The sequence below is a fragment of the Marmota flaviventris genome, chromosome 4 (assembly GCF_047511675.1).
Source record: "Marmota flaviventris isolate mMarFla1 chromosome 4, mMarFla1.hap1, whole genome shotgun sequence".
Classification (NCBI taxonomy): Eukaryota; Metazoa; Chordata; class Mammalia; order Rodentia; family Sciuridae; genus Marmota; species Marmota flaviventris.
Window position 1 is genome coordinate 5,520,293 of NC_092501.1, and position 26,075 is coordinate 5,546,367.

The 26,075-nt window shown below is 53.4% G+C and overlaps 1 protein-coding gene across 2 annotated transcripts in view; it reads right to left on the reverse strand.

The window, feature by feature from the left end:
• Nucleotides 1–25,330, reverse strand: part of Dock1 (dedicator of cytokinesis 1) — a 450,610-nt gene extending 425,280 nt beyond the window's left edge. For both annotated transcript variants that reach the window (XM_027930051.3, XM_027930050.3), the window contains exon 1: nucleotides 25,171–25,330. In XM_027930051.3, coding sequence (XP_027785852.1) covers nucleotides 25,171–25,216 — 46 coding nt within the window. In that variant the 5' untranslated portion in view covers nucleotides 25,217–25,330. The remainder of the gene's footprint in view (nucleotides 1–25,170) is intronic.
• Between the last annotated feature and the right edge of the window lie 745 nt (nucleotides 25,331–26,075).

The following is a 26,075-nucleotide window of genomic DNA, read 5'->3' on the forward strand; positions in this document are numbered from 1 at the left end:
GGAAACAGGTCCCAGGGGCACCCCAGTGGGGGGACACAAGAGTCAGAGACAGGAACAGGCAAACTTCCAAGATGACTTCCAAGGGTCGCATCTCCTGGGCTCAGGTCCTCTGTGGTCTCCCCCTGAATGTGGGTCCCCTCGGGCCAAGGACATGGGTGTCTCTCTCTTGCCTCTCTCTCCCTCTCACCCACCCCCACTCACTTCTAGTTTTGACAAAACCAGCCCTAAGCGAACTGTCCTGTGGAAAGACCCACGTGGCAGTGAGCTACCGGCCAGCTCTGCCAACAGCCGCTGAGGAACGGAACGGAACGAGGCCAACCCGCCTGTGTGTGCTGGAAGCCAGGCCCACTGCAGCAGACTCCGGAGGGCCAGCCCTCCACCGACCCGGCAGCCCCCTCAGAGGTCACCCTTCTCTGGGATTGGCCCCCCGGAGAGACAAGCAGCACCAGCTCCCAGACCTGGACACCTCCTGACCTCCTCAGAGACGGTCAGCGGTGATGAGTGTGGTCACCTGGGCTCAGGCACACTCGGCCCACCTGCATCTGCCACTCACAATGCCATCACAGGGGTGGCCACCACAGCTCCCATCTGCCCTTCCCTCCTCCTTCCCTCAGTGAACCCTGACCATGTCCCTCTGCAGCCTACGGACCTTCAGGAAAACCCACGGGTCCAAGCATAGAGAGACCTAGAGAGACTCCAGGAGGCCTGGAGAGACTTGCTGGCCCCCGGCCTCCTGCACTGTGCCCTCCTGGAAGCCTGGGACAGTCTCTTTTCCGCCTCGCCATCCCCCACTGTCTTGTGTCACTAGCTCTTCTCCCACCGCCACCCCGGCCCCCCCGCTGCTGGTGCGGCCTCAGCACCTGGTGAATACTAAGCTCACGGCCAGCCAGACTCCACGCCCTGAGGGCAGACCTGAGTGACGCTGAGTGGACGCAGGAGCCAACCCCAGACATCACCTGCCCCCCCACAACCACTGGCGCTGTCTGCAGTCTGCAGTTACAAGCAGGCACCCCAGTCCCGGTGCAGAGCTGGGATCTGACCCAGGCAGCCTGGCTTCAGAGTCTGCTCTGGGCCTCAGCAGCACCGCCCCCCCCACACACAGAGAAAGTGAGGCAGCCAGGCTCAAGGAAGTTCCAGAGCCTTCATTTGTTTGCTTCTAATGATCATTTCTAGACAGACAGGAAAGGACATCGATATTTTATTAGAATAGTAATTAAAATCACAAGGGCTCGGGAAAACTCAAACAATCCACACTGAGGCAGTGAAACATGCTACCTATGTAAGTACTTTCTGGAAAGAAGCTCCTTGCAAATTAATGTCCCGCCACAGGAATCCACTCTCACCTACTTTCCATTAGAAGCTTCCAGAAAAAGTAGACCATGGCTATCTTTTAATGAGCTTCGGTGATGCTGAGTGTATTTATAGTAAATATAAGCTGGGTGGGGTCTCTCTGCCTCATCAAGACCCCGGTTTCCCTGGAGGCAGCTCATTCCACTAACTCAACTTGCTGCAGGCCAGAAACAAGCAGCGACCATCTTGCTCTTCTTCTCTGACGCTCGTGGTTCTCTGAAGGTCTATTCCTGCTGGATGATCAGGCAACCTGCTCCTAAGTGAACCCAGTACACAGCTTCAACCCAAAACTAAAAACGAACCTGAAAATCTGCTCAAAACAAACCAGGAGAAGGGCTGAGCGCACCTGCTCCCAGGTTTAGTCTCTGGACTCATGAAGCACTCAGGAAATGAGCAGCCATCAAAGTGACAACACACAGGCACCCCCCCACCCCCACACCCCCCACCCCCCCACCCCCGCCCCCGGCACCTCTCACTGGGAGCTTAGAATCCTCTGGACAGAGCAGCTTCTCAGACAAGCCGACAGTGGCTCACAGCATGGCGCTCACAGGGTCGTCAGGTCACAGCACGCCACCCCACAAAGGCCGGAGGAGACTGCTTTCCAGAAAGGGTGATTAGACACTATTCAGCTGGCAGAATCTACACGTGCTGGCTGCTGAAGCTTTGCAAGATTTCGTTGTTGTTGGGTTACTTGGCTGATGTCTTATTCTTGTGTTTTAAAAGATCGGAGTCAAAGCTAGCACTAGGCGGTGAGACATTTCTTCAGGACTCAGGAGCAAGCTACCTACCCCAAACATGGCCTCGGCCTACATTTCTTTTGGGGACTTCTTTATACAGTACAGTGTCTGCGGTGGCTGGAGTGTGTCCCCTAAGGTTCATGTGTTGGAAACAACCCCAGCTTTACATGCCAGTGGTGCCTGGAGGTGGGGCCCTGGGAGGAGATGAGGGTTGGATGAGATCACGTCGATGGCTGGAGGCTTGAGAAGAAGAGACCTGAGCACAGACCCACGCACCCTCCCTCTTGCTTGGTGAAGCCCTCCACAAGTCATCCCCCTCACAGCAAGAAAGCCTTCGCCACGTGCAGCCCTTCGATCTTGGATGTCCCCGCCTCCAGAACTGTGGGAAAAGTGGCTTTTCTTTTTATAACTAACCCAGTCTATAGGATTCCATTACACAGCTCCACAAAGGGACGGAGACAGCATTTGCCTTTCGTGACCACAGGATACACGGCACCAGACCTGCTCTTGTTCCCCTGGATCAGACACCAACAAAGGCAGGAAGTCTCCAGACAGCTTCTGGGTGTGGATGCCCTCTGGTGAAATGGCAGGGCAGACGGACCAACAAGCAAATTTCATGGAGAATATCGTCCTCCAGACAACGACCCAACAGCTTGAGTGGACCAGCAGGTCCCTGAAAGTCTGTGAGGACAACACACGGAGGTACAGCTGATGCCCGTGCTGCTCCTCCACATGCTGGCTCTCTCTCATACACACGGATTCCCGGTTCCATTTAATCTGCCTCGGTGGAACATCCCGGCAAGGCTACAGAGCAACCGAACAGAGTCTCTGTAATCCAACAGACACTTCTGATTTCCCTGATGAGATAGTCAGCCCTTCTAGTTCACTGTCACAGATCCAGGTCTTAACAATACAAATCAAATTTCACCTGATAAACTAATCATTCAAAGGTCTACAGAAGTGGGCACTGATTGATTTAGACTGAAGAGTTTGTTTACTAACATAGGTATTTTAAAATTAATAGAGTTTGCAATGCCCCAGATTCCTTCTGCTATCTAATTTGGGAAAACACCTTGGTTTTTAAGAATAAGCAGAACAGTTGTGAGGATCTCCTCCTAGGAGCACTGCTGTCTGCAAAAATCACTCTTGATCCATTCCCATCAAATTAAACCCAAACTCTAAAGCAGTGTAAGTCACTGGGTCCCCAAATACTGGGAGTCTTCCACCATTCCTGCAAATCATGCTTAATTCACAGAGTGAACTTCCTGCTACTAAGACTGCAAAGAAATAACCAGATTAAAGGCAAAAATATTCTAGTACAATTTCCAAAGGCCAGAAAGGTGTTTGGGGAGAAGTATGAATAGTACTTTCTTTGATTTTTGTTTGCCTTGCCTCTAAACCTTTCATTCTAGCCCTATGCCCAACCCCAGCCCTAGGTCAGGGTGAGCAGCAATGCTAGGGTCCAGGCCAGCCTCTGAGCGCAGAGGACAAAAGGTCCAGTGAGGCAGGGTCCATGCTCAGAACCAGGCACATCACACTGGCAGCTGTCAGGAGAGAGACCTAAATGCAAAAAGGCCTGGTAATCCAACTTCTGGGAGTATTAAACACCAAACCCAAGCATCCAAGAAGAAGGAAAGCAGACATAGTGAATCCAGCTTCCTGAACTGCAATCTGTTGGGAAAAACTGGTCTGATGGGTTAAGGATAGATTATGGCTGTTTAATCAACGAGGGAAGAATTAAGATAAACAAATTTAAATTAAGATAAATACATTGATGTCCCTGAGTGAAGCCAATAGCCTAGGAAACATAGCAAAAGTAGACGGGTACATGCAAGAATACAAAGATTCGTCCTAAAATTCACATGAAATTTCAAGGGACGCTGAAGAGGCAAAGCAATCTTAAAAAAGAATAAAGCAAGAGAACTTGAATTTCCTGATACCAAGCTACAGCTACAACCAGAATGTTCCCCAAAATTCATGTGTTGAAACCTAAATGGAGTGTTCAAGTGATAATAAATCAGGAGGGCAGAGCTCTCATGGATGGGGTAGGACCCTGAGAAAAGCCTTCCACCTTGAGCACACACAGTCTCCCTCCCCACCACCTCAACCAGTCGCCACAACAGGCTGCCATCTTGGAAGGCGAGAGCAGCCCCCAACAGATGCCAATCCTGTGGGCACCTTGATCTTGGACTTCCCTGCCTCCAGAGCTCTCAGAAATAGTTCATGATTTAACCAGTTTTGAGTATTTTGTTACAGCAAAACAAATGGACCTAGGTAGAAATAGTAATCAGAGCAAAATAGTACTGGTATAAAGACAAACCTATAGACACCAGTGGAACAGAATAGAGAACCCAGAAATAAACCTTCATATATAAGGGCAAATGATTCCAATAAGGGTGCCAAGACCACACAGTGCAAAACCCCAACTGGTTTCAACAATCATTGCTGAGAACACTGGACATTAACAAGAAAACAAGAAAGGAAGGAAGGAAGAAAAATGAAGTTGGACTCCTATATCATTCAAAAAAATTAATTCAAAATGGATGGAAGACCTAAAAATAAAGTTGATACCATACAATTCTTAGAAGAAAACATAGGTGAAAACTTCATGATACTGAATTTGGCATTGATTTCTTCGATGGTACCAAATGCCCAGGCAACAGAAGAAAAAAAAAATTATTTAAACTCCATCAAAATTAAAAACTTTGGTCCATCAGAGACTATTAGCACCATGTAAGGCAACACCAAAGAATAGAAAATGTTTGCAAATCCACGTCTTAATAGAGATTGGTATCCAAATAGAGAATTTCTATAATTCAGCAAAAACAAATCAGTGAATTAATCATAAAATGGGCAAAGGAGATCTCATATTATACTACAGGCCTGTAGTAGCAAAAACGGCATGGTACCGCATCAAGATAGGCATGAATGGAACAGAAGACACAGAGACAAACCCACATTTTTACAGCCACCTGATACTTAACTAAGGTGCCAAAAATATATATTGGAGAAAAGACAGCCTTTTTAATAAATGGGTACTGGGAAAACTGGATATCTGTGTGTGGAAGAATGAATTTAGAGCTCTATCTTTCACCCTGCACAAAAGACAAATCAAAAAGTATCAAAGACTTAGAAATTAGACCAGAAACCCTGCAACTACCAGAAGAAAGCCCAGGGTCAACACTCCATGCATATACCTTCCTCAACAAGACCCTTAGGCTCAAGAAATAAAACCAAGAATCAATATGTGGCTGGAATTACAGGCAAGCCCACCACGCCCAGCAATGCTTTTTGTTCTTTTTAAATGCAGGCTCCTTTGTCAGAAAAGACTTTGAAATCCACTCTAATCTCCAGTAACCACATATCCAGGCAGTGGGCAAGTGACAGGAAGCAGCTCAATCTGGTCTGTCACCATTTTTTTACTGCTTTGAGCTAAAAATGCTGTTTACACTTTCACATAGTTGTGGGGAGAAAATTAAAATGAGATTTTTATGACATGCAAAAATTATGCAGAATTTAAATTCCAGTGTCCGTAAATAAAGCTTATTGGGACCCGGCCAGGTCATGCACTTCCACACTGTTCCGGGCTGCTTCTGCGCTCAAGGCAGAGCTGAGGAGCTACCAACAAGACTGCATAGTCCACCAAGACACAAATATTTACTGTCTGGCCTTGAGCACAAAAAGTCAAGTACTCCACGAATCTTCAGAAGGTTCCCGAATTTCCACATTTCAGCCTCATTCATCCAACAGTTACTTACTAGGAAGCGCCAGCCCTGCACCCAGGTCAGCAGCAGATGCCAGGAATACAGAAGCAGGCTGGGCGGAGGCTGTCCTGGTCTTCAGGGAGGCTCTAGACTGGCCCAGATACCCAGGAACCATCTGGTCACAGGCAGTGTTCAGTTGTCCACAGACACAGAGGATGTGGTGGGCAACACACTGTAGGGGCACCTTAGCCAGACCAAAGGCAAGTGTCCAGGGGAGAAGTCCGGTCAAGAGAGGAGCAGATCAAGTAGAAGGAAGGGAGAAGAGGATGGCGAGGAAAGGTGAGGCGGGACAGGAAGCCGGCTCTGGGTTGAGACACCGTCTCTCCCTGACAGCTCGAGGACCTGTCTGGCAGGCCAGGCTGCCAGGAGCTGGGACAGAGGCCAGGTCAGGTCTAGAAGTCCTGCTGACCTTGTAAAGAACCACTCTGTGTCCCTCAGACCCTCACACCTGGATGAAGGCCTGGGGCATGCTGGGGGCCACCAGGCTGGACTTGGGCTAAGCCAGCAACGAGTTCCAACGTCCTATGTCACTCAGGTGGGCAGCAGCAGCCCAGCACCAGGAGCACACCTCCCCTCCAGAAGCCAGCAGAGTGCATTGATATGTACAACTGCTCTTCAAACCTTAAAGAGTTCTTAATAGAAAGTTCCAGATGAAAATCGGTAACATCCTGGCTGAGGCTTTTTAGGTAGTTATGATGCAGTGTCTATATTTCAAAGAAAGGTCTCAGGTTGCTCATTATCCTTATTGTCACCCTCTGATCACTCGGGCTCCATCAAGAAGATAAGACAAACAAAAGAACTCATAAATTCCAAATAGGCCGTGACTCGTCAGTCCACGGAGCCATGTACAAAGTTGGACTCACAGCAGGTGGGAAAAGAGATAAAGCTGACATCCATCTTGAAGCAGAAAATCCAAACCCTGCAACGTGGATTTGGAGTGGCTGCCCGGTGCTGCTCCAACGCGTGGTTCCATGTCAGGTGTCAGTGGCTTTTTAAGATAAAGCTGAAACTCATCTTCAGGCATTTGCAGAATTTATCAGGTTTGGGCCCCAAACCACCAAGTGTTCTGATTATGGAAAAGTGAGTTAAATGTTGCGTGGCTTTCCTCGGAAGGGGGAGTCTGCACCAGAGCTGCCGTGGTGGATGGGACCGTTCCGCAGCATGTGATGACACTCAAGGCCACCACTTGTCACACATAGGCATCACTACAATGAGCAACTTCCATGGAGACCCTTTCCCAGACCCTGGATGACAAGGCAGGACAGGCTGCTCCATCCTGCTTCAGTAACTAAAATAGCAGATTCCAAGTGAGATTGGAGATGTCAAGAACTGTGTGTAATGATATGTCAAGATCATTGTACTGTCCTGTGTAACTAATTAAAACAAATAAAAAAAAGAAGAACTGTGTGTAGAACCTGAGCTTCCGAGTCATGAACACCAGGGCTTGAAGGGTAAATAAAACAACTTCCGGGTCACGCTTGAGAAGGCTGCCTGGGAACTCCCACTGGAGGGGCTGAAGTCAACCCCAGCCGCCATACACCCTCTACAAAACCCTGTCTCCAAGGGAAGCCTGTCGAATGAGCGCGTCACCATCGACAGAGGAACTGAATCCCACTTCCCTGCACTTCTGAACCCGAGTGTGCAGTTCAAAGGGCCCAATGAACAAGGGCATGCCTCCTCCACCTCTCTGCACCCCGCACCAGGCCAGCACCCAGGACAGGAAGCCACATGTCCAGCCCAGGAAGCACAGAGTTCACAACGTTCCCTGTGGAACTTCACGTGTGCAGGAAGCCGCGGCTCCACAGGACACACCAAGAGCCCACTGGTGGTGACCGGGGCTCCCACTTCCTTATCCCTCTGACAATGGCCAGAAGGACTTTCTGAAGGATGGGCAGGACCAGTTCTGCTGCTTGGCACATCCCACAGGAAGCACTTATCCCCACAATCCCCACAACTGAGGTGCCTGCCCGGGGCACTGCAGGCGCTGGTACCTGTGCTCTGCAGCAAGAACAGGGAACACTGACCATGTTTATCAGCACTACTCGCGTCCCCAAAATTCAAGTCCCATTTTCACTTCCAAGAGCAGCAAATCTGAACATCCCCACAGAGGCTGTCACAACCTGGGAAGCCCTGCCACTCGGGGTGGACCCAGGGTGCTTTCAGCCCCGGGCATTCTGCTCCCAAAGAGGCCTGCAGACCCCCACAACACATCGGGGTCAGGCCATGGGAAGTGGACAAAAGGGCAGGCACCACATATCCTGGAGAAGAAAAGGAGGTGCCGGAATCAGGATGATGCCACCAGGGTCCCAGCACCAACTGGACCTTGGAGCCGGCGGCTGCAACACTATCCAGGAAGCTCCCAACACCAGCTGCAAATGAACTGAATTGCAGGAGGAAAGGCACGGAGGTCAAGGATTAGATTCACCTTGGCCTTCCAAGGTCATACCTACCCAAACACCAAACAGCAGTCCACGCACAAGACCCTGAGCAGGTCCTGGGCTCTGCAGGGCCCACTCCACTCCCATTCAGCCCACGGTGCTTCCTTGTGCTCTGCTCAGGCCTGGCCACTTCTGCTTCCCTCGCATCCTCATCATGCCGCCAGGTTCACCAGGAGCCCCGTCGAGGAAGGCACACAGGTAGCCCACCACCCACATGGAGCCCTGACCCCTTCTTGGGCTGGGGAACAAACCCCCTGCATCCCCAGGCTTGCAGGGTGACCCTGGTCAGAACACTCCACCCTGGGCTATGCCAGAGAAATCCACTAATGCCTAACACGTCCTGTGTTGACATTCAACCCTCAGGACGACAGGCAGGGGTGGCAATTACCGCCACCCTCAGTCTACAGATGAGTAAACCAAGGCGCGGAGGTGAAGTAAATTTCAAAAAAATTACACAACCTCAGAGGAGCAAAGCCAGGTTCATCAGCCCAACTGCAGACGGCCTCTGAGCCCTCTGGAGTGCAGACCCATGACCGCCAGCCATAATAGCACCTAGCGACAGGAGAATCGGCTCAATACGCATCACCTTGCAGGACTTCCACCTGCACCTGGTGGCTCCGCAGGGCTGGACACCTGGTCTCCTGCCAGACAAGACTGGCTCCACGTCCAGAGCACGCTGTTCCCTGGACTGAGAAGCCGTCCTCAAGCAAGCCGTGACAAGGCCTCCAGTGAGGACACCCACAGCCAGGCCTCTGAAAGCGTCCTGACCAGACACCCCGTCACACCAGGCTGGCCTCCACAGCTCAGAGTGACCGGGCATGATGTTCGCGCCCAATGGCCACCCCAGATGCAGGAAGAACATGGTTCTCCTTCGCTCCTGGTCAGCTGGGAGCTGGAGACTTAATAATGTTGGACGAGACCACAACTCCAGCAGCACAAGGGCTCTGGGGACACAGCTCTTGGCAGTGGGTCACACTTGACCCAGGGTGCAGCCTGACACCACGTCCGTCCTCCGCGAGCCTCTCCCTGGGAGGCCGCAGTCTTTCCTTCACTGCAGGCTCTGTCCCGAATCAGGGGGGCGTCTTCACATCTCCTTCTCCTGCTGCCTCGACTTCGCCAACACTCTGTGCGGCCTCATTTCTGTGCCTTGGACACGCGGTTCCCTCCACGGAGCACACATCTCCCTCCCCGGACCTGCTCTCTGCCCCTCAGCCACCCTGCCTGGCCCCAAATGCACCTAGCCTTGACAGTGGGCACCCAGACGGTGTCACCACGTGGGCAGCTCTGACTTGGTACCTGCTGGAGGAACCTGCGAAGGACGGGAGGAAGACAGGAACTCTGTGGCGGGAAGGGAGCAGATCATGGAGTCCGCGGCAGAAAGGTAATGCGCCGGAGGAACCGCGCCTGTAGTCTCCAGGCCCCCTGGCAGGCATGGCCCCACGTGACTTTCCGCTCCCTCAAGTTCTGCTCAGCACACTGCTCTGCACTGAAAGGAAACACAGGGGAACCTGCCGACTCTGTCACACACCTGGCACCAGGTCACCACCCGGCTCTCTAGACAGCTTCCTTCTGAATGGATCAGGCCAAAGACCAACGGAGCCCCCAAGCCTCAGTTACCTCACCAACAGAGAAGGTGACGAGACACAGAGGGGAGGGGAGGGAGGGACGCAGGGTGGAGACGCTCCTTCCAAGTGGCCACTCTCTGCTGGTTTCTCCACTGCGTTCCCACCTAACCCTCCAAATCAGCGTCCTATGGCTGCTTTAACTAAGTGCCACAAATTTGGTGGCACAACAGAAACTTGTGCTCTCACAATGGTTGGAGGCCAGAGGTCCAAGCCAAGGGGTCAGCAGGGTCTTGCTCCCTCCAAAGCCTCTGGGAGAGGAGCCTCCCTGCCTGGTCCAAAGGTCTCTCCTCTCGCGAGCACAACCTCCTACAGGATTAAAGACCCAGCACAGCTCAAGTGCGACCTCTCCATACCTCATGGCAAGGACCCTACGGTCACTAAACCCTGAGACACTCAGTTAGGACTCCAACCTCAGCCCGCCTCACCCTTTCTACACCACATTTATTAAAAGATGCAGCCAGCAGGCTGCAATTGGCAGTGTTTCCCTTAAGCTGGTGCATAAATACGTGCAGATTCTGCTGGGATATGGTTTTCAAAGTTCAATTTCTTTTCTTTTGTCTATTTTTCCTGGAAATCTCAATTCAGACTGAAGTGTTTAGTAGTTTAGAACTGAGAACAAGCATCAGGTCATCGGGATGGAACCACAGTGACTCTACCTGACACCTCTCTAACAGGCTTTGGCTTTGCTTTGTTTTGTTTTGCTTTGTTTTAACAGAAGACAAAAAACACTTGGCTTGTCCTGGGGGTGGATTCTGGCTGAGCTGTGGAGGGTGCATCCCATGCCCTGGGCAGTCGCCAGGCACCTCACAGGGCCAAACGCTCCCCTGGCATCGCATCACTCCTCTCCTCAGAACCGGAATTGGATACTCCTCATTCCCATTTTATACATGTGCAAACTGAGGCTCAGAGAGGTTAACTAATCAGAGTCAAACAGGAATTCAGGATTTAAACCAAGCCAAGTACCTCCCCAAGGGCTCAGCTTCTGGATCTCAGGGCTGGAAGCTTCTCCTGGTGACCTGGTCCAAGCCCCACACTACCTATCATACACAACAGGCCAATTCCACGTCACACCACACCATAAGAGCCTGTGGAGATCTCCACCTTCTCATTCCCACCAAGAACAGTAACCTAGACTCCAGTTGCTAGGAGTCAGCCCTGGGCTCACTCAGTTCAGTCCCCAAATCAGCCCTGGCAATGCCCCTCAATAGTCCTGCAGACCCTCTTGCTGGCCAGGCCACCAATGATTTTGCAGCCGTTGATTTAAGATCACCGCAGCACTTCATTCCAAGTCACAGCACCCGCCCCCCAGGTGCCCTCAGTCTCTGACGAAGCCAAGCCCCAGAGCCAAGTGGGCATCTGCCCATGGCCACCCAGGGTTCCCTGGGCTCTCAGGGACCCCCCTCCACCCAGCAGAGTGCATTAAGGCCTCGGCTTAGAGTCATCCTCTAGCACCTGACACCCCTGACATTCCAGTACTCCTCCTCCTCCTGTCCTCTCCAGAAAGGAGGAACCAGAGCCTCAGAGGGGTTGAAACAGGCCAAGATGTGACTTCATCTGGGTCTCAGCTGCACCCCACGGTCTAAGATTCACTTGCACCTACCTTCCTATGTCACATGCAGTGTCCTTGCATGCATTCCAAGACCCCAGTGGACACCTGAACCCAGGCAGCACCAGAGCCCAGACAGACTGAGTGTTCCCCACACGTATGCACCTACACAAAAGTTCAGTTCGTAAATTAGGAACAGTAAGAGACTAACAACAAGAGGACACACTAATAGAACAATTATAATAATATTCTGTAAGTTGCACAAAATTTTTAGTTGTTTCTGGAAATTCCCATTTAATATTTTCAGACTTCAGCTGATCACAGATACTGAATCCACAGAAAGAAAAACCTTGGTAAGGGGGGGAACTGTACTCTGCCCATGTGTGTATGTACTTAGAAACACCCAGAATAACCCCAGCTACAGGAGGCTGAGGCAGAAGGATCACAAGTTCAAGGCCAGACGGGGCAATGTAGTAAGACCCTGTCTGTAAACCTAAAAACATAAAAAGGGCTGGGGATGTAGCTCAGGGGCAGAGCACCCCTGGGTTCAATCCCCAGGGCGGCACACTGCAAAAACAAAAAGAAGAAAAAATGTACCAGGATACCCTGGGTGGGACTAAAAGGCATCAGGGGTGATGGACACTTGCAGTGGGACTGGGGACAGCCAGGGCTCCTCCCGGCTCTGTGTCTGTGCATGAAGTACGTTGGGACAGAAGCCTGTGGCCGATTCCCAGCCAGGCAGGCAGGCTACACCAAACACGGAGAGAAAGGCTCAATGCCACCACTCCATTTCTCAGGGCTGGTGACACATTCCCAACCCTCAATGACTCTGCGGAGGTCACTGGCAGGAGCAAGAAGCCCATGAAAAGGCTGGGTAAAAACAGAAGAGGCTGCCACATCCAGAGAGAACCTGCCAGGCCGTCGGCAGGTGAAAGGCAGCGCCGGGGAGCCCAGCAGCACTGCCGCCGTGCCAGGGCCACCGCGATTATTCACACTCCGTCACCCAATCCTTCATCTCCAGGGCCTCAGATCCTTCACTCTGAAGGCTCATTCCACGTTAATCCCACCGTAAGTTGCCGCCGATAACTCTCAGAGATGGAAGGGGAAATGGTGCAGACCACGTTTCCCAGCCCTGGACCACATCTGGTCGCCCTGGTAACTGCCAGTCAGAGGAAAACTGCCAAATGGGCACTTTATCTTCTGTTCATCTGGAAGCAACGGGTGAAGAGGCGGGAATCCCAAGGATCTGGGTTTCTGTTCATGGGTATTTTGAACCTTCCACCACCCTGTCACCACCCACCCCAGCCCCGGCACTGCTGGAGCTCTCGCCCTCCTGAAGGCCCTGGACAGTCAGCCGCAGGGACGGTACAACCCCACCACCCGGCCCACCCGGCCCACCAGAAGGCTGAGCTCCCCGTGAGCCACAAACCAGGGCTCCCCCTCCCTCACCTATGCCTCTCCACGCATGGTGGGCTAGTCTGCTCGGGCTACTGATGACAAAATGCCTAAGCCCGGTGTCTTAAAAGCAACAGAAATTCATTTCTCCCAGTTCTGGGGCTGGAAGTCCAAGCCTGAGGTGTGGACAGTCAGTCCTGGTGAGGCCCATTCCCTGGCTCACGGTGGAGCTTTCCTGCCAATAAGGGCACCAGCCCCTCAGACCGCCTCACCTCTGACCTGCCCATCGCTTCTCACCACCACCTTGGTGACGGGGTCTCACTGCGTGAACCTGAGAGGACACAGCACTTGTTCTGAAAGCCGGGTCATCTGGAGAAGGCCTTTCTTCATGTTTGCACCTTTCATATTGCTTGTATTTTTTTAACAACTACCACATACTATTATTACAAACACAGTAGCCATTATGCTAAAACTAAAGGACCCCAGCTCTAAGCCAAGCCCCAGCAACCGTGGCCTGCAGGACAGATCAGGCCCCAAGCTTGGCTTTATGCTGCCCATAAGCTAAGAAGGCTTTTTGGCTTCATTTTGAATTGAGGTAAAACTCATATAATATAAAATTAACCATTTTAAAGTGTAGAACTCAAAAAATAAAGCAAGTGTATAACATCAGAGTCACTTATTGTTCAGTTGGTTTGTAATGTTGCACAGCCTCATCCCCACCTGATTCTGAAGCACTATCATTGCCTCTAAAGGGAAGCCCACGGCATTAAGCCCCCACCCACAGCCCCTCCTCTACCACTCCCCACTCACCTGTTCCTGGTCTATGCACAATTCACAATGACTCTTCTGCAAATTCACATACAAGAATCTTACAGTACGTCCTTTCATGACAGGCTTCTTCCCCATAGCCTAACGTCCCCCAGGTCCATCCATGCCACCGCAGGTGAGAACCTCATTCCTTCTTGTGGCTGAGGGACAGTCCATTGTGTGGACACACCACCTTCTGGTACCCACACACCAGCTACTGGACATTTGGACTGCCTCCACCTTTTCGGTATCATGAATCGTGTTGTACATTTGGGCACAACTGTTTCTATGAGTGGTCATTCATTCTTTGGGGATATTCCTAGGAGCAGAACCATTACATCACATGGTAGTGCCATGTTTAATTTTTTCAGAAACTGACAAACTGTTTTCTGGCTTTTACATTTTTAAACGGTACCATTTTCTTAAGTGCTCATACAAATATAAGGAGCATCTCAATTTCGCCCCTGCAAGGTCCAGATTACTGGTCATCTGGGACTGGACAGAAAAGTGCACAATCTCTTTCTCTGAACAGAACCTTCTCCTGCCCCTTCAGCTGTCAACGCTTTACAATTACAAAGCACTCAAGCATATATTAATTCCTTTTATTTCTTTAGCTTTTTATCACATTTGGTGGGTAGGGAAAGCTGGAGGCTGAGTCTGCAGGTGATCAGAGACCTGAAGGCTCTTCAGAGCCTCGCTGAGGCCCTGGAGCGGCTGAGAGCTGGAGCCAGGACTGGACCCACCGTCTCCCTCCACAGACTCGGGCTTCCTTCCACTCTCCAGCCAAGAGGTCAGTGCAGCACAAGTGGACCAACCAAGTGTCCACCTTATTAACAGGCTTTACGAAGGCCTCGCGTCAACACCGGGGGTGGAGAAAACTTAAGGAAGATTCTAGGACCAATAAAGTCCATCTTCACGCTGAGATGAAATCTGGGCCTCACCTTCCTGTGTAAGGTGTGCAGGGACCACACCGGGTAAAGGGGAGAATGCACAACTCAACCTTGGCACTGTCTGGCAGAGGAAGCCATCAACTGCTCCCAGGGGCTGTATGACACAAGCCATGGAACTGCAAGGAGCAGCACAGGAGGGGCCCCTTGCCCAGCTTGGGTGGGACAAGACCTGAGCCTGGACAAGCTACGGGGGTAGACATCAAGGGCTCTCCGGGCAGTCAGAAAAGCATCTGCAAATGCACTGTGGCCAGCCAGAAGGTATGGCATTGAGCTCCTCAGAGCCACGTGGTTAATGGCCTCAGAGCCCTATGATGTCCTAGAAACAGGGGCCACCAGCCAAGCCCCCTTCCTCCTGTCCACAGGATGCCCCCATGTGGTGCCCCCACCAGACTGGTCTTCACAGCAAACCCCCGAGAAGAATCTGAAGAAGCACGGCAGCCTGTCGTGGTGCCAGAGGCCGGAGACGCACCCCTGCCTTTGAAAAATGGGCAGCTAAACACACATGACGTTAGAAGGACTTGAAATAAATCTTGCAAAGCTAATAGAAGTGCAGCAATTTGGAAGAAAAATAATCACATTTCCCTCCCGCTAAATCATTATTTGCCCCTGGTAAAGTCAATTATGTTAAAGAAAATAAGGTATTATTTTAGAAAAATAAAAAAAGAGGTTTGCTAAGTGCCTTTATTCCAGCAAAGACTCCCAGAGTGACAGCTGAGTCCCTGTACGCAGGAGGGTCTCCAGCAGCCTGAGAGAACTCTTCAGGGAACGCTGGCCTGCTTAACAGAGTCCCCCAGGGACTGCCACATCCTCCCTGGGACCTCCACCCAAGCCCCGCCTTGTCTCTTGGGGGAAAACAAAGTCAGCTCCTAAGAACCATAGCTAGCGAGGAGCCAGGCCAGAGGGCCCAAACTCCCTCTCGGCCTCCTTTCCTCCTTCTCCAAGTCCCCTCTGCCCCTTCATTCAGGCTTCTAACTTTTCTTCCCAAAAACAGGCAGTCCCCCGCTCAGGAGGACTGGGCTGAGGAATGTTTTTACTTCACAGTGGTGCAAGTGAAGGACATTCAATAGACATCATGCTGCTAATTTGCAATCTGGACCTCTTCTGGGGGCTAGCAGTATGTGGTCCAATCCCCACGGTGATGCTGGGCAGTGGCAGGGAGCCACAGCTCCAGGGGACCCCGCGATAACGAGGGTGAGCAACAGACGCTTCGCTCTAGACAAGTGCTACTGGGCGAGGTGCTGGGCAGGCTGGAGCACTCAGAGCCTTTTTGACTCAACAGAATTTTCAACTTGCACTAGATTTATCAGGGTGTCACACTTTCATAAGGGGCATTGGTACCCAGAAGAGGCCTTGCTGCCAATATCACAGCAATGAGAGTAAACGACACCTGAGTGATTAGTGGAAGCCACCTAGGGAACACCTGGCAATGTCTGAGACATTTCAGGTTGTCCCAACTAGAGGGGGAAAGTGCTACTGGGATCCACTGAGCATATGCTGTCGAGAATTCTATAAGGCCAGGACAGCTCCCTGTGACAAAAAAATTATCCAGACCAGAATGTCAATCATGCCAAGTTTGAAAACCCTACTTGACGTGAATTAGCTCACTTAACCCTCCCACGATCCTCACTGGACAAGAACGCAACCTACTCCACAGCAGGGCTGAGCACACACCAGGAGATGGGGCCATGCGAGCCCAGGCTGTGGGATCTGGGAGCAGTCCCCCATGCACCCTGCCTACCACAAGGTGGAAGTCCCTTCTTTGATTGGTGACATTGAATATTCACACTTTGCAAGAGCACAGCTACCGATGGGCAGAGCGGGGACCCTCCCATGGAGGTCCAGGGCATCCTGCAGCAGCCATGAGCCCCTAACAGCTCTGCCCCATGCAGGAGAACTCAGGCCAGGGCCACAGAATCCCACCCCAGAATCTGCTTGAGGGTCCCCTGGCTAAAGAAGCCAGGAAGGGCAAAGCACAGCTCCGTGCGCTCTGGGGTCTGCAGGCCTCCCTCCACCTGCTCCTGTCCTGGTGCCCTCTGCGCTCTGACCCTCTCCCTACCCGCTCCTCACTCCTCCTGCCTTGGACTCCCAGGCCTGGGGACTGGCTTAGGGATGAAAACTGGTAAGAGATCCACAGTTCACTGTCTACAACCCGAAAATCCCACTAGCCTAACGAGAATTCACTTGATGGCCAAGCCTTGGCCTCCGCCGAGGGCTGAGTGCGGCTGTGCATGTCCCCTGGCCCAGGGAAGCAGCAGCCTCATGTCTGTAAGGCTCTGGGTGTCCACCAGACCCGCGGGGCTGCACGGCTAGCTCGGTCTCTCTCACTGTGACAAGCCAGAATCCTGACATGCTGCTGGCCTCGAGTTTCAGAAAGGAATGGAGAGCTGTGCCACGAGGGCAGCTCTGGGCCACCAATGCCCGAGAACGGAGCCACATGCAACCAGGGAGGCAGGAGGGGAGCAGCTTTCCAACGTTCTTTCATTTCTCTGTGGTTTAAAACTACACGTGTACAACTCGGGCTGGGACATACACCCCCAAGGCCACTCTCTCCACACCTGGGTACAGCGGCCAGGCTGGCGGCTTATACAGAATAGTCACCTGCTCACGAGTACTCAATTACTAGACAGCTTCCCTCATGATAAAAAGTTACAAAGTTGTGGGGAAAGTAAAGCTCACGATGCCCTTCCAATTAAAACAATCATCACGAATCACCTATTTTCTCTGTAGTAAGTTAATGTAGTACTTTAGCCTGTACACGGGATGTTGGGGAGTGCTCCCCAGCCAGCTCCTTGCATGTGCCACTGGCCCGCCTGGGCACAGGGAGGGGTGGGCACTGGTGCTCCCACCTGTCCTGTCTCTGGTGAGGGTCCTGAGGCTCTCGGAGCAGCGAGGGGAGCAGCTGGCCTGGGCTCCCATCCAGTGCTCCCTGCCCACACCATAAGGCCCCCAGCTTTAGGTCCCACAGGCGAATGTCACCACCCTCCCCGCGCCAGCCTCCTCATAAAGACAAGGGCTGTTTCACAATGTAAGGACTCCACTCTGGGAAGAGGCAAACCACACCAAGGAAGGAGACCCGGCTCTCATTTGCAGCCGCCTTCAGAGGTCAGAAGAATCCAACAGCCACGGGAATGGGGTCCAGGTGTGTAGACGCTTTTGGGTGGTTAGATTAGGATCTGCCAGGTCAATGCAGAGAAGACTCCCCACACCCAAAGACCACTTGAAACCTGCAGGACAAAAGTCGCAGAGCACACACGGAGGGGAAAGGCTGCACTGCACCATCTCCCAACTTGTGGGGACGGGGACCTCTGTTCTGCGAGTGACTTTCAGGGATGAAAAGGTAAGAAGACTAAAGCCTCTGTGCTCGATACCAATAATGCTAATGGGTCCATCCCACATGCTTCCTGATAACGGGAAACACAAGACAGGACAGGTGGGGGAGACCACCTGGTCCACGCTCTCCTCTTCCTGCAGAGCATGCCGGGCCACAACACTCCTGGGCCCCACGTGCTGAAGGTCTGGCCAGGGACTGAGGTCCAGGCAGAGGCTCATGAGCCCAAGGAACAGCCACCACATCATCCCCAGCCAGGAAGAAAAACTGCTATGTGCCAAGGACAAAAGGAGCCGGATCCCTGAATAGGCTGGCAGAGCAGAGCCTGCGCCCTGCCTCCTTCCCCTCCCCGCCCTCTTGGATCATGACACCAACAAAAAACAAACTTTTATTGTAGAAAGCCAGGAAAATACTGGGCTTTTTGTTACAGCAGCTAGCCAACCCTAATTCAGGAAGGAAATCACTTTGCTACATTTATATATAAAAGTTCACCTTGTGTATCCAATTAAGTTCTATCACTCAAAATGGCATAGAAATTCTGCACCACACTGCAGAGCAAAGAGCAGCAGATCACGGCTCTCAACAACTCCAGACAGCAGCTGCACCAGGAGAGAGACTGTGCAGCATTTCTGTTGAGAGATTTATCCAGGGAGCGTTCAGACCTCTGCCTTCACCTTGCCCTGCAATTAGAACTGCAGCCCTGACCCGACCTCAGAGCTGGTGTTAGAATTCTAGGGAGCTGTCAATCTTCACTCCTCCTGCAGCAGGCAGAGGCTTCAGAAGCAACAGGCTGCCACTTACAAGCCATCGGCAAAGGATGGGCTCAGCCCTGATCAGGCTCAGACCAGGGGCCAGGTGTGTGCTGGGTCACCTCTCTTAATCCTCAGAACTGCCCACAGAGGTTGGAATTGTCACCAGTTTTACAGGGGATAAAATGGCTTAAAGTTAATAACTTGCCCAAGGTCACTTGGCTAATAAGAGATGAAGTCGGAATCAGAACTCGGATCTCTCAACTCCAAAACTGAGACCTTTTGACAGAACAAACCATATGCTAAGAGAAAGCACCTTTGTCCCCTCAAGGTGCCCAAATGAAAATTTAACAAGCTGACAGACATCAGCTGGGGTGCAACCATCTGCCTTTTGAAGGCAGGGTATGCCTCGTGTGTGCCCAGCTCCCCTCCCGCAGGCAAGAGTGGATGCCTGGCAGCCAAGCCAACAGTGCCTGAAAGGATCAACAAGCCCTGCGTCATTTATTTGTCACAAGTCAGGCCCCTCCCCTGCCCCTTAACTCCCCAAATTCAAGTGTTCTTATGACTCTTCCAGGCCACTAAGGGCATACACAGTGTGACAGGGAGAGGAGCCAGCCCCCTGCAGCCCCAAGCTGACAGAGCCCCTGAGTTGCAGGGCGGCCCCATATGTCAGGAGGCATGCAACACGGGCTCCTACGGCCACCTGCCAGCACTGGTAGATGGGCTCCCAGAATCCGAGGGAGCCCGGCCACCCCCCATGCTACAAAAACAGAAAAGCCAAGAAAGTGGAAATAAACCCAAGCTGGGCTTGTCAACAAGGAGCACTGGGAGCAGCTAAAGCACAGACAGGAGCCGTTCCTACAGTGCCAGCGGCCAGCCGGAGAGACGCGCAACTTCCTCTTGGCTCTCAGACTACCTGGCCGTATTGTCCTGTCACCAGCTTGATAACAAGGAGTTTCCAGGTCTGAACACAGAAACAAATTAGACCCGAGTAAAGGAGTGGCTTAGACTGGGAGCCGCGCTCCTTAGCTCCCAGGGTCCCCATAGCACCCTCACAAGGAAGAACAAAACCCAGACTAGCCAAGACGGAGGGCATCTTCAGATGAAAACCCTTCTGTCATACCCTGTCTCAGCTGAGTGTGAGCCCCAGATCCCATGCTAGCCTACTCAGCTCAGGGTTGCAGTCTCTTAGAATGCAACCGGGGGTCCTCAAAGGGTGGTCAAGTTCAAATGAGGTCTTCAAGGTGGGGGCCTAACCCAATACCACCAGTGTCCTTGTAAGGGAAGGAGGGCAGGACCCAGATATTCACAGAAGGAGGCAGGGGAAGATGACCCTCTGGTAGCCAAGCAGAGAGAATGCCCCACCATCCCACCATCGTTCATGCCCCACCAACGTGTATGGTGATGGTGGCCCACAGACTAACACACCTTTGCACACTGACTTTAATGACAGTCCTCCCCCTTCCCAAGTGCTTCCCCTCCATTCATGAAGCAACCTCACAAACAATGCCACGGCTAGCTGTGTACGGTCAGTCCCAGGCTGCCCTAGGAGCACCAGTTCCTGGACCCTCCCATCGACCCCCGGGTCAACCCCCGCATTGGCAAGCCAAGCATTCCACTCCCTTTGGGAAGAGGTGGAAACTAGGCCAGAGAGCTTCAAAGACTAGCCCGATTCAGGTGACACCCAAACTCTGGCCCCTCCCTGGCCACCTCCCAGCTGGCTTCCTCCCTCAAGCCCTCCCCAATACCCCGAGGCCATTTGAAAGGCGGCAGATGATGGCATGGAGGTGGTGTGAAGGGTGCTGGCCCTGCCCACTCTGCCTCCCCTCCTGGCCTCCTCAACCTGGATGCAGAGCCCTTCCCCAAGGAAGGACAAGACCCCACCACGTGGCCTCCAGAGAACTGCACTGAGCAAAAAGCCAGTCCCCAAGGTGGCACGCTGCATAACTCCATTAACAGGCTTTCCTGAAATGACAAAAGTATAGAAACAGAGAAGAGATTTGGGGAGGGGTGCGTAGGGAGGCGGGCACAGTCACGAGGGTGCGTAGGGAGGCGGGCACAGTCACGAAAGGGTAGCGTGAGGGTCCTGTGACACAAGGGTCTGTACATTAACCGTATCCATGCCAGGATCCTGGTTCTAAGACTGTCCCTCAGTTTCGTAGGATATGAACTTGTTGGAAATTGATAATGGGTACAGGGCTCCATTGTTCTCACAACTGCATGTGGTGCTAAGAGCTTGAAAATACAAGCTTAATAAAAGGAAAAGAAGGAGAGAGGGTGGGTGGGTAGGCACTGCACAGGCCAAAGAGGCAAACCTGCTCTTCCTTCCACTGTCGGAACCCAGAGGTGACATGTAAGAAAAAGAAGGACTTGCACACCCTAAGACAATCCTGATCAGACACCCAAGATCCTGGAAAAACACTGACACAACAATAAATTTAAAACTTTTGTGTTTCCAGACTAAAATCAAGTTTGTGGAAATAGGACATGCCTTAATTTGATTTTTCTGAAACTCTAGTGAATGGAGATGCCTGCATATCAATTTGTTTATGATTAAATCTAATTTCTCTCCCAAAGTAGCAGCTTGCTTGCTACTCTAGATAACAGAAACAATCTCTCTGGCACTTCCAAATTTCTTCTGGCATTACACTATCCCTAACAACGATCAGTGATCATCACTCAGCCACCGTGACCACAGACACATCATGCTCCCCACACAGAGCAGACAGATGTGACTTCCCCCCAATCCAGGGGCAAAACACACATTAGGAAATCAACTTTCGAAGGAAATCACTTTACCAGCCACTGTGATGGCTAAATCCAAACAGGAAGTCGCTGGCTACTATACTGCTAAACTCTGTGCTTTATTAAATTTAAAAAAAAAAATTAGTGAAAGTGTTGCTTTCATTGAGTAGCTGGCACATCTCAAGCACGGGCTCTGCCACCCTATCTCACTTGAGTCCTCCCCAGTCTGGAGTAGGCAGACTTAGATCCACTTCACAGATGAGCAACCGCAGGTGAAGGAAGGGCGAACAATTTGCTCAGGGGTTGCAGAATGAGTAAATGCCAGGACTTCACCACGACTGTGGTACTGAGGCCCCGTCCCCTGCTGGAGAGCTTACTTGGAAGAGGCCAGATGACAAACACTGGGTTCATTATCTCCAATCAACCTAATAACGGAGCTCAAGGGCAGCAGAGATCCTACCCAGGCTGCCCTCCTCCCTTCTGCCTCTGTCTTCTGCTGCTGCCTTACAAAGTACCACAAGCTGAGCAGCCCAAGATCACACTTCCGCAGGTCAGATGCCCAGGGGTTCAGGCTCCAGGTCCCAAATCCAGGCACTGGCCAGCAGCTCTTATCAGGAGGCACTGGGAGGAGGTATTTCCAAGCTCATTCAAGGTGCTGGCCGAATCCATTCTTTGTGATTGGACTGAAGTCCCATTTCCTGGCTGGTGGTCAGCCAGGGGCCACCCTCAGCTCCTGAGGCCTCCTTCTGGTCCTTGCAAGTGAGTTCCTACATCTGAGAGCAGCAACTGCCCCCTCCAAGGCATCCCAGGCTTGGAGTCTCACTGCCCCTCCTGTAGCAATCCTCCACTCACTCCCTCTCCATGACCACCCAGCCAAGGACCCTGGGGCTTGTGAAGAGCCAGGATGGTCTCTCCCCATCCAAAGCTGAAACCTTGATCACATCCACAGAGACCATTTTGCCATGTATCAGATCATATTGAGGGTCTAGAAGTTGCGGACATCTGTAGAGCCACTATCCTGCCTTCCATACCCTCTCTGTGCTCAGGTGTACCTCCAGGACATTCTGTATCTATTCATTTAATCTAAGGAAGACGATTCAGAAGAACTTCATCTTACTGGTATCAGAACATGCAACCCTGCTGAGCTACGTACGAGGTGATGGAAAAACATCATCTGACCCACCCCTCAGTGTGACAGCCACGACAAGGTTTATGCTTGCATTAATAAGCCAGGTCCCTAAACATGGCCGGCCACACTCAGACCCAAGGTGGAGGAGGGGCAGAGTCAGCAGGTAAGTTTCAGCCCCCCTTGGGATAAATTCCCGCCCAGCTTTTCTTGCTGGAGCCACAAATCTGGGGTATTTACTTTTTTCTCGATTTTACAAAACAAATAAATAACTGAAGTGTCTCATTTGCAAACAATGCTCCTACCAGATTCCAAGTACTTGCAAACAATGAGCTGTGATTCATGTTTCCAAATGAGATGGAGTTTTATCATTTTCTTTCCCCTCGTGATTCATTCATGGGCCAAGTGGCCTAAGTGGAAGCATGGCCCACCCACCAGAGCCCCAGGAGGGAAACACAGCCCTGTTGTTAGGCTCCCAAAAAGAAATGCAGAGGTTGCTAACTCATTCTCCCTTAGACACCTACTGAGAACAGATCCCTGCATCTCAGGGCCAACACCCTTCCCACCTGCACCTGTCCTGAGAACCAACACGTGAACTCCCATGCGAGAGGGAGCCTGGAAAGAATCCAGGGATGCCATCCGTCCATGGGCTGATCCTCAGCTCCCACCCTCCCCGACAGGCGCTGATCCTAAAAGTCTTCCAGAGGCTGTCTTGTTACTCCCAACCAGCTCAGCTGGTTTATGTCCCCACTCTGGTGAAGGGAAACACAAACCCACCCTCTCCTCCACTGGACAGTCATTCACATTCCTTGCTAGAATTTCCGGGCAACATCTCATATACTTTTCTCTTGGGGAACTTTCCAATGCAGGGTTTTCTGAAAATCAAGGTGTGAGCGAGAGGTCTGATGTTAGAAGCCTCAACCCCGAGTGCTGGAGGATCTTCTGGAAGGCATGTGACTTAACTGGGAAGGGCACAGCCAGGTTCTGGTCCACTGCTGGTCTAATCCGGGAGTGCTCCCCTGGGTCTTCTCTAGATGGTCAAGACACACTACAGGGTGCTCACCAACACCACCCAGGTTGCCCCCAGAGATCACAGAGAATACCAAGGTTTCTTTCAAAATGTGATGTCCCAAAGAGAAGGCCCTGCCTGCCCCATGAGCACAGGACATGTTGGCAGATAGAGCATAGCAGGAGTGAGTGTGAACACCCAGGGACTAGGGTTCCAGTCCAGAACCTGTGGAGTACGAGTACTGGTGGTGTAAGGCAGGGCAAGCAATCCCCACAGCAGGACTGTCACCACAACCTGAAGCTCTCTCAGTTGGACTCTCCATCTCAAACCTCCTCCCTTATATGCAGACTGAGAGGGCCCAGGTTGCTGGTTACACCTTGGTCCATGCAGAAACCCTAGCTCCTGAGCGCACCTTCGGGATGACTATGCCTCAGTACTAAAGCAAGGAGACCCCACAAACCCCAAAGGCAGAACAAGCTGCCAGTGGGCCCAGAGGGGACAAAGGTTTTCCCAGGACTGTTCCATGGCCACCACCTAGGGTCACCTAACAGAAACACCTGGAGTTCAAAGAAAGGAGCAAGCCCTGAGAACAAGGGCAGAGGAGCAAGGATGGGTGGGAAGACTTGAAGCAGCGTGCAGAGGGTGGGCAGAGGCTCCTGGGGCAGAGCTGCCGTGACAGGGCACCTTGGAGGGCACCCTGGACGGGAGGGCACCCTGGACCTGGACCGAAGGGCAAGCTCCCAAGGGGCCTGCATGTCAGGCTCATGTGGCCGGGTGAGGGAGCCGGGTAAGGACCCTGCGGGTGGTGTGGCAGGAGGCAAGGGAGACTGGAAGATCCCGGGATCCTTGGGAGCCGGGCGAGGCGCTGCACGAGGGGGCGAGCCGCGAGCGGGCAGGAACCCGCAGGCCTCGGCAGGCCTGGGGCAGCGCGGCGCGCAGGGCGCAGAGCAGCAGGCTGAGGGGTCGGTTTGTTTTGCCACCGGGAAAGGCGCGCTTTCAGGAATGTGTACTCGGGTCGCAACACAAACTTGCAACCCGACTCCCTCCAACCGCCTCAGGAAACGACAAAGAAGAGCCGGGCAGAACCAGGTCCCCGCTCTCGCTAACCGGTCTCCAGCCCGAGGGTCGCCCCCTGGCCGGAGCAGGACCACCCAACAGCACGCAGGGGCGATCCGCCAGCGCGGGCGGCGCGGCCCCTCCCCGCTGGGGAAGAAAAGTCTAAGTTTCGAGCGCTGAGACCTGAATCTGCCCATCGCGAGCCCCAGACGCCCAAGTTCGCCAAAGAGGCGGAAAAGCACGAAAACAATGACCCCGGTTCCCCGCGCGGGCCCAGCGCAGCGGAGCGGGAGTGGGGCAGCCCGGGCCCCTGGAAGCTCCGCCGCCGCGGCGCGGGGATCCGCTGTCGCGGGAGCCCGCGGGGAGCGGCGCGCCCACCCCCGCCCTGCGCGCCCCGGCGGACGGTCGCGGACCGGGGGCGCGGGCCGGGGCGCGGGCGGGACGCCCCGGGAGCGCCGCCTCCGCCCCGCCGCGGCCGGCAACAGGCTCCACGGCGCCGCCCGCCCGCCGCGGCCGGGAAGGGGGCGCGGGCCGGCGCTGCTCACCCACGCCGTATTTCTCCTCCCGCTTGGTGGGCACCCAGCGCGTCATGGTGCCGCGCGCCCCGCGCCGCCGGGAGCCGCCGCCGCTCGCGCAGGAAACTCCGCGCCTAGGCCGCCATTTTCCATCCCTCCGAGCCGCGACAGGATGGGGAGGAAAAAGTTTGCAGCGGAGGCGGTGTCATGTGGGACGGGGCGGGCGGAGCGTCGCGGGCCGGATGGGAAAGGCCGGGAGCGCCGGCGAGAGGCGGGACGGCCGCGGGCTGCACGCCCGCCCCGCTGGCCCCGATCGCCCGCCCGGCCCGCAGCCCCCGGCCCGCAGCCCCCAGCCCGTGGCTGCCGCGTGGAGCATATGGGGCCCCGCGGGTGGCGACGTCTTGTTCTCCGCGGTTCCCCGCGTCCCCGCAGCCCTCCGGCCCATCTTGTCCATGACAGGGGCGCGCCCTCGGAGTAGGGGGCGAGCCTGCGGGGCACTGCGCGGCCGGGCCAGTCTGGGGCTGTGCTGGCCTTGGTGGAGAGCCCAGGAGCAGAACCCCGAGGGCCCCGGAGGGCCTTCCGGAGCACGGGGTCCATTCATTCGCGGGACTAGCGTGAAGTGAACGCCTGCCTCTGTGTCCAGTGCTAGGAACGCCAGGCCGGCCAGCGACCAGGTCAGTGAGTGGGCAAGGACCTCCCAGGGAAGGAAGAGGGTGCTTCAAGCTCGGGCTTGAGCCCTGAATGAGGGGAGCAAGCCACCCGGAGGCCTCAGCCGCCCCCCACCCCACCCCCGGCCTGCTGAAGTGCCAAGAGAGGAAGTGGGAAGACAGCCAAGCCCAAGGGGCAGCAGGAGCCCCAGGATCCTCACGTCTTCGCTGCAGGAGAGCTGTCCTGCTGTTCCCCACGCCGAAGTGGACGCCTCCCGATCTCCAGGG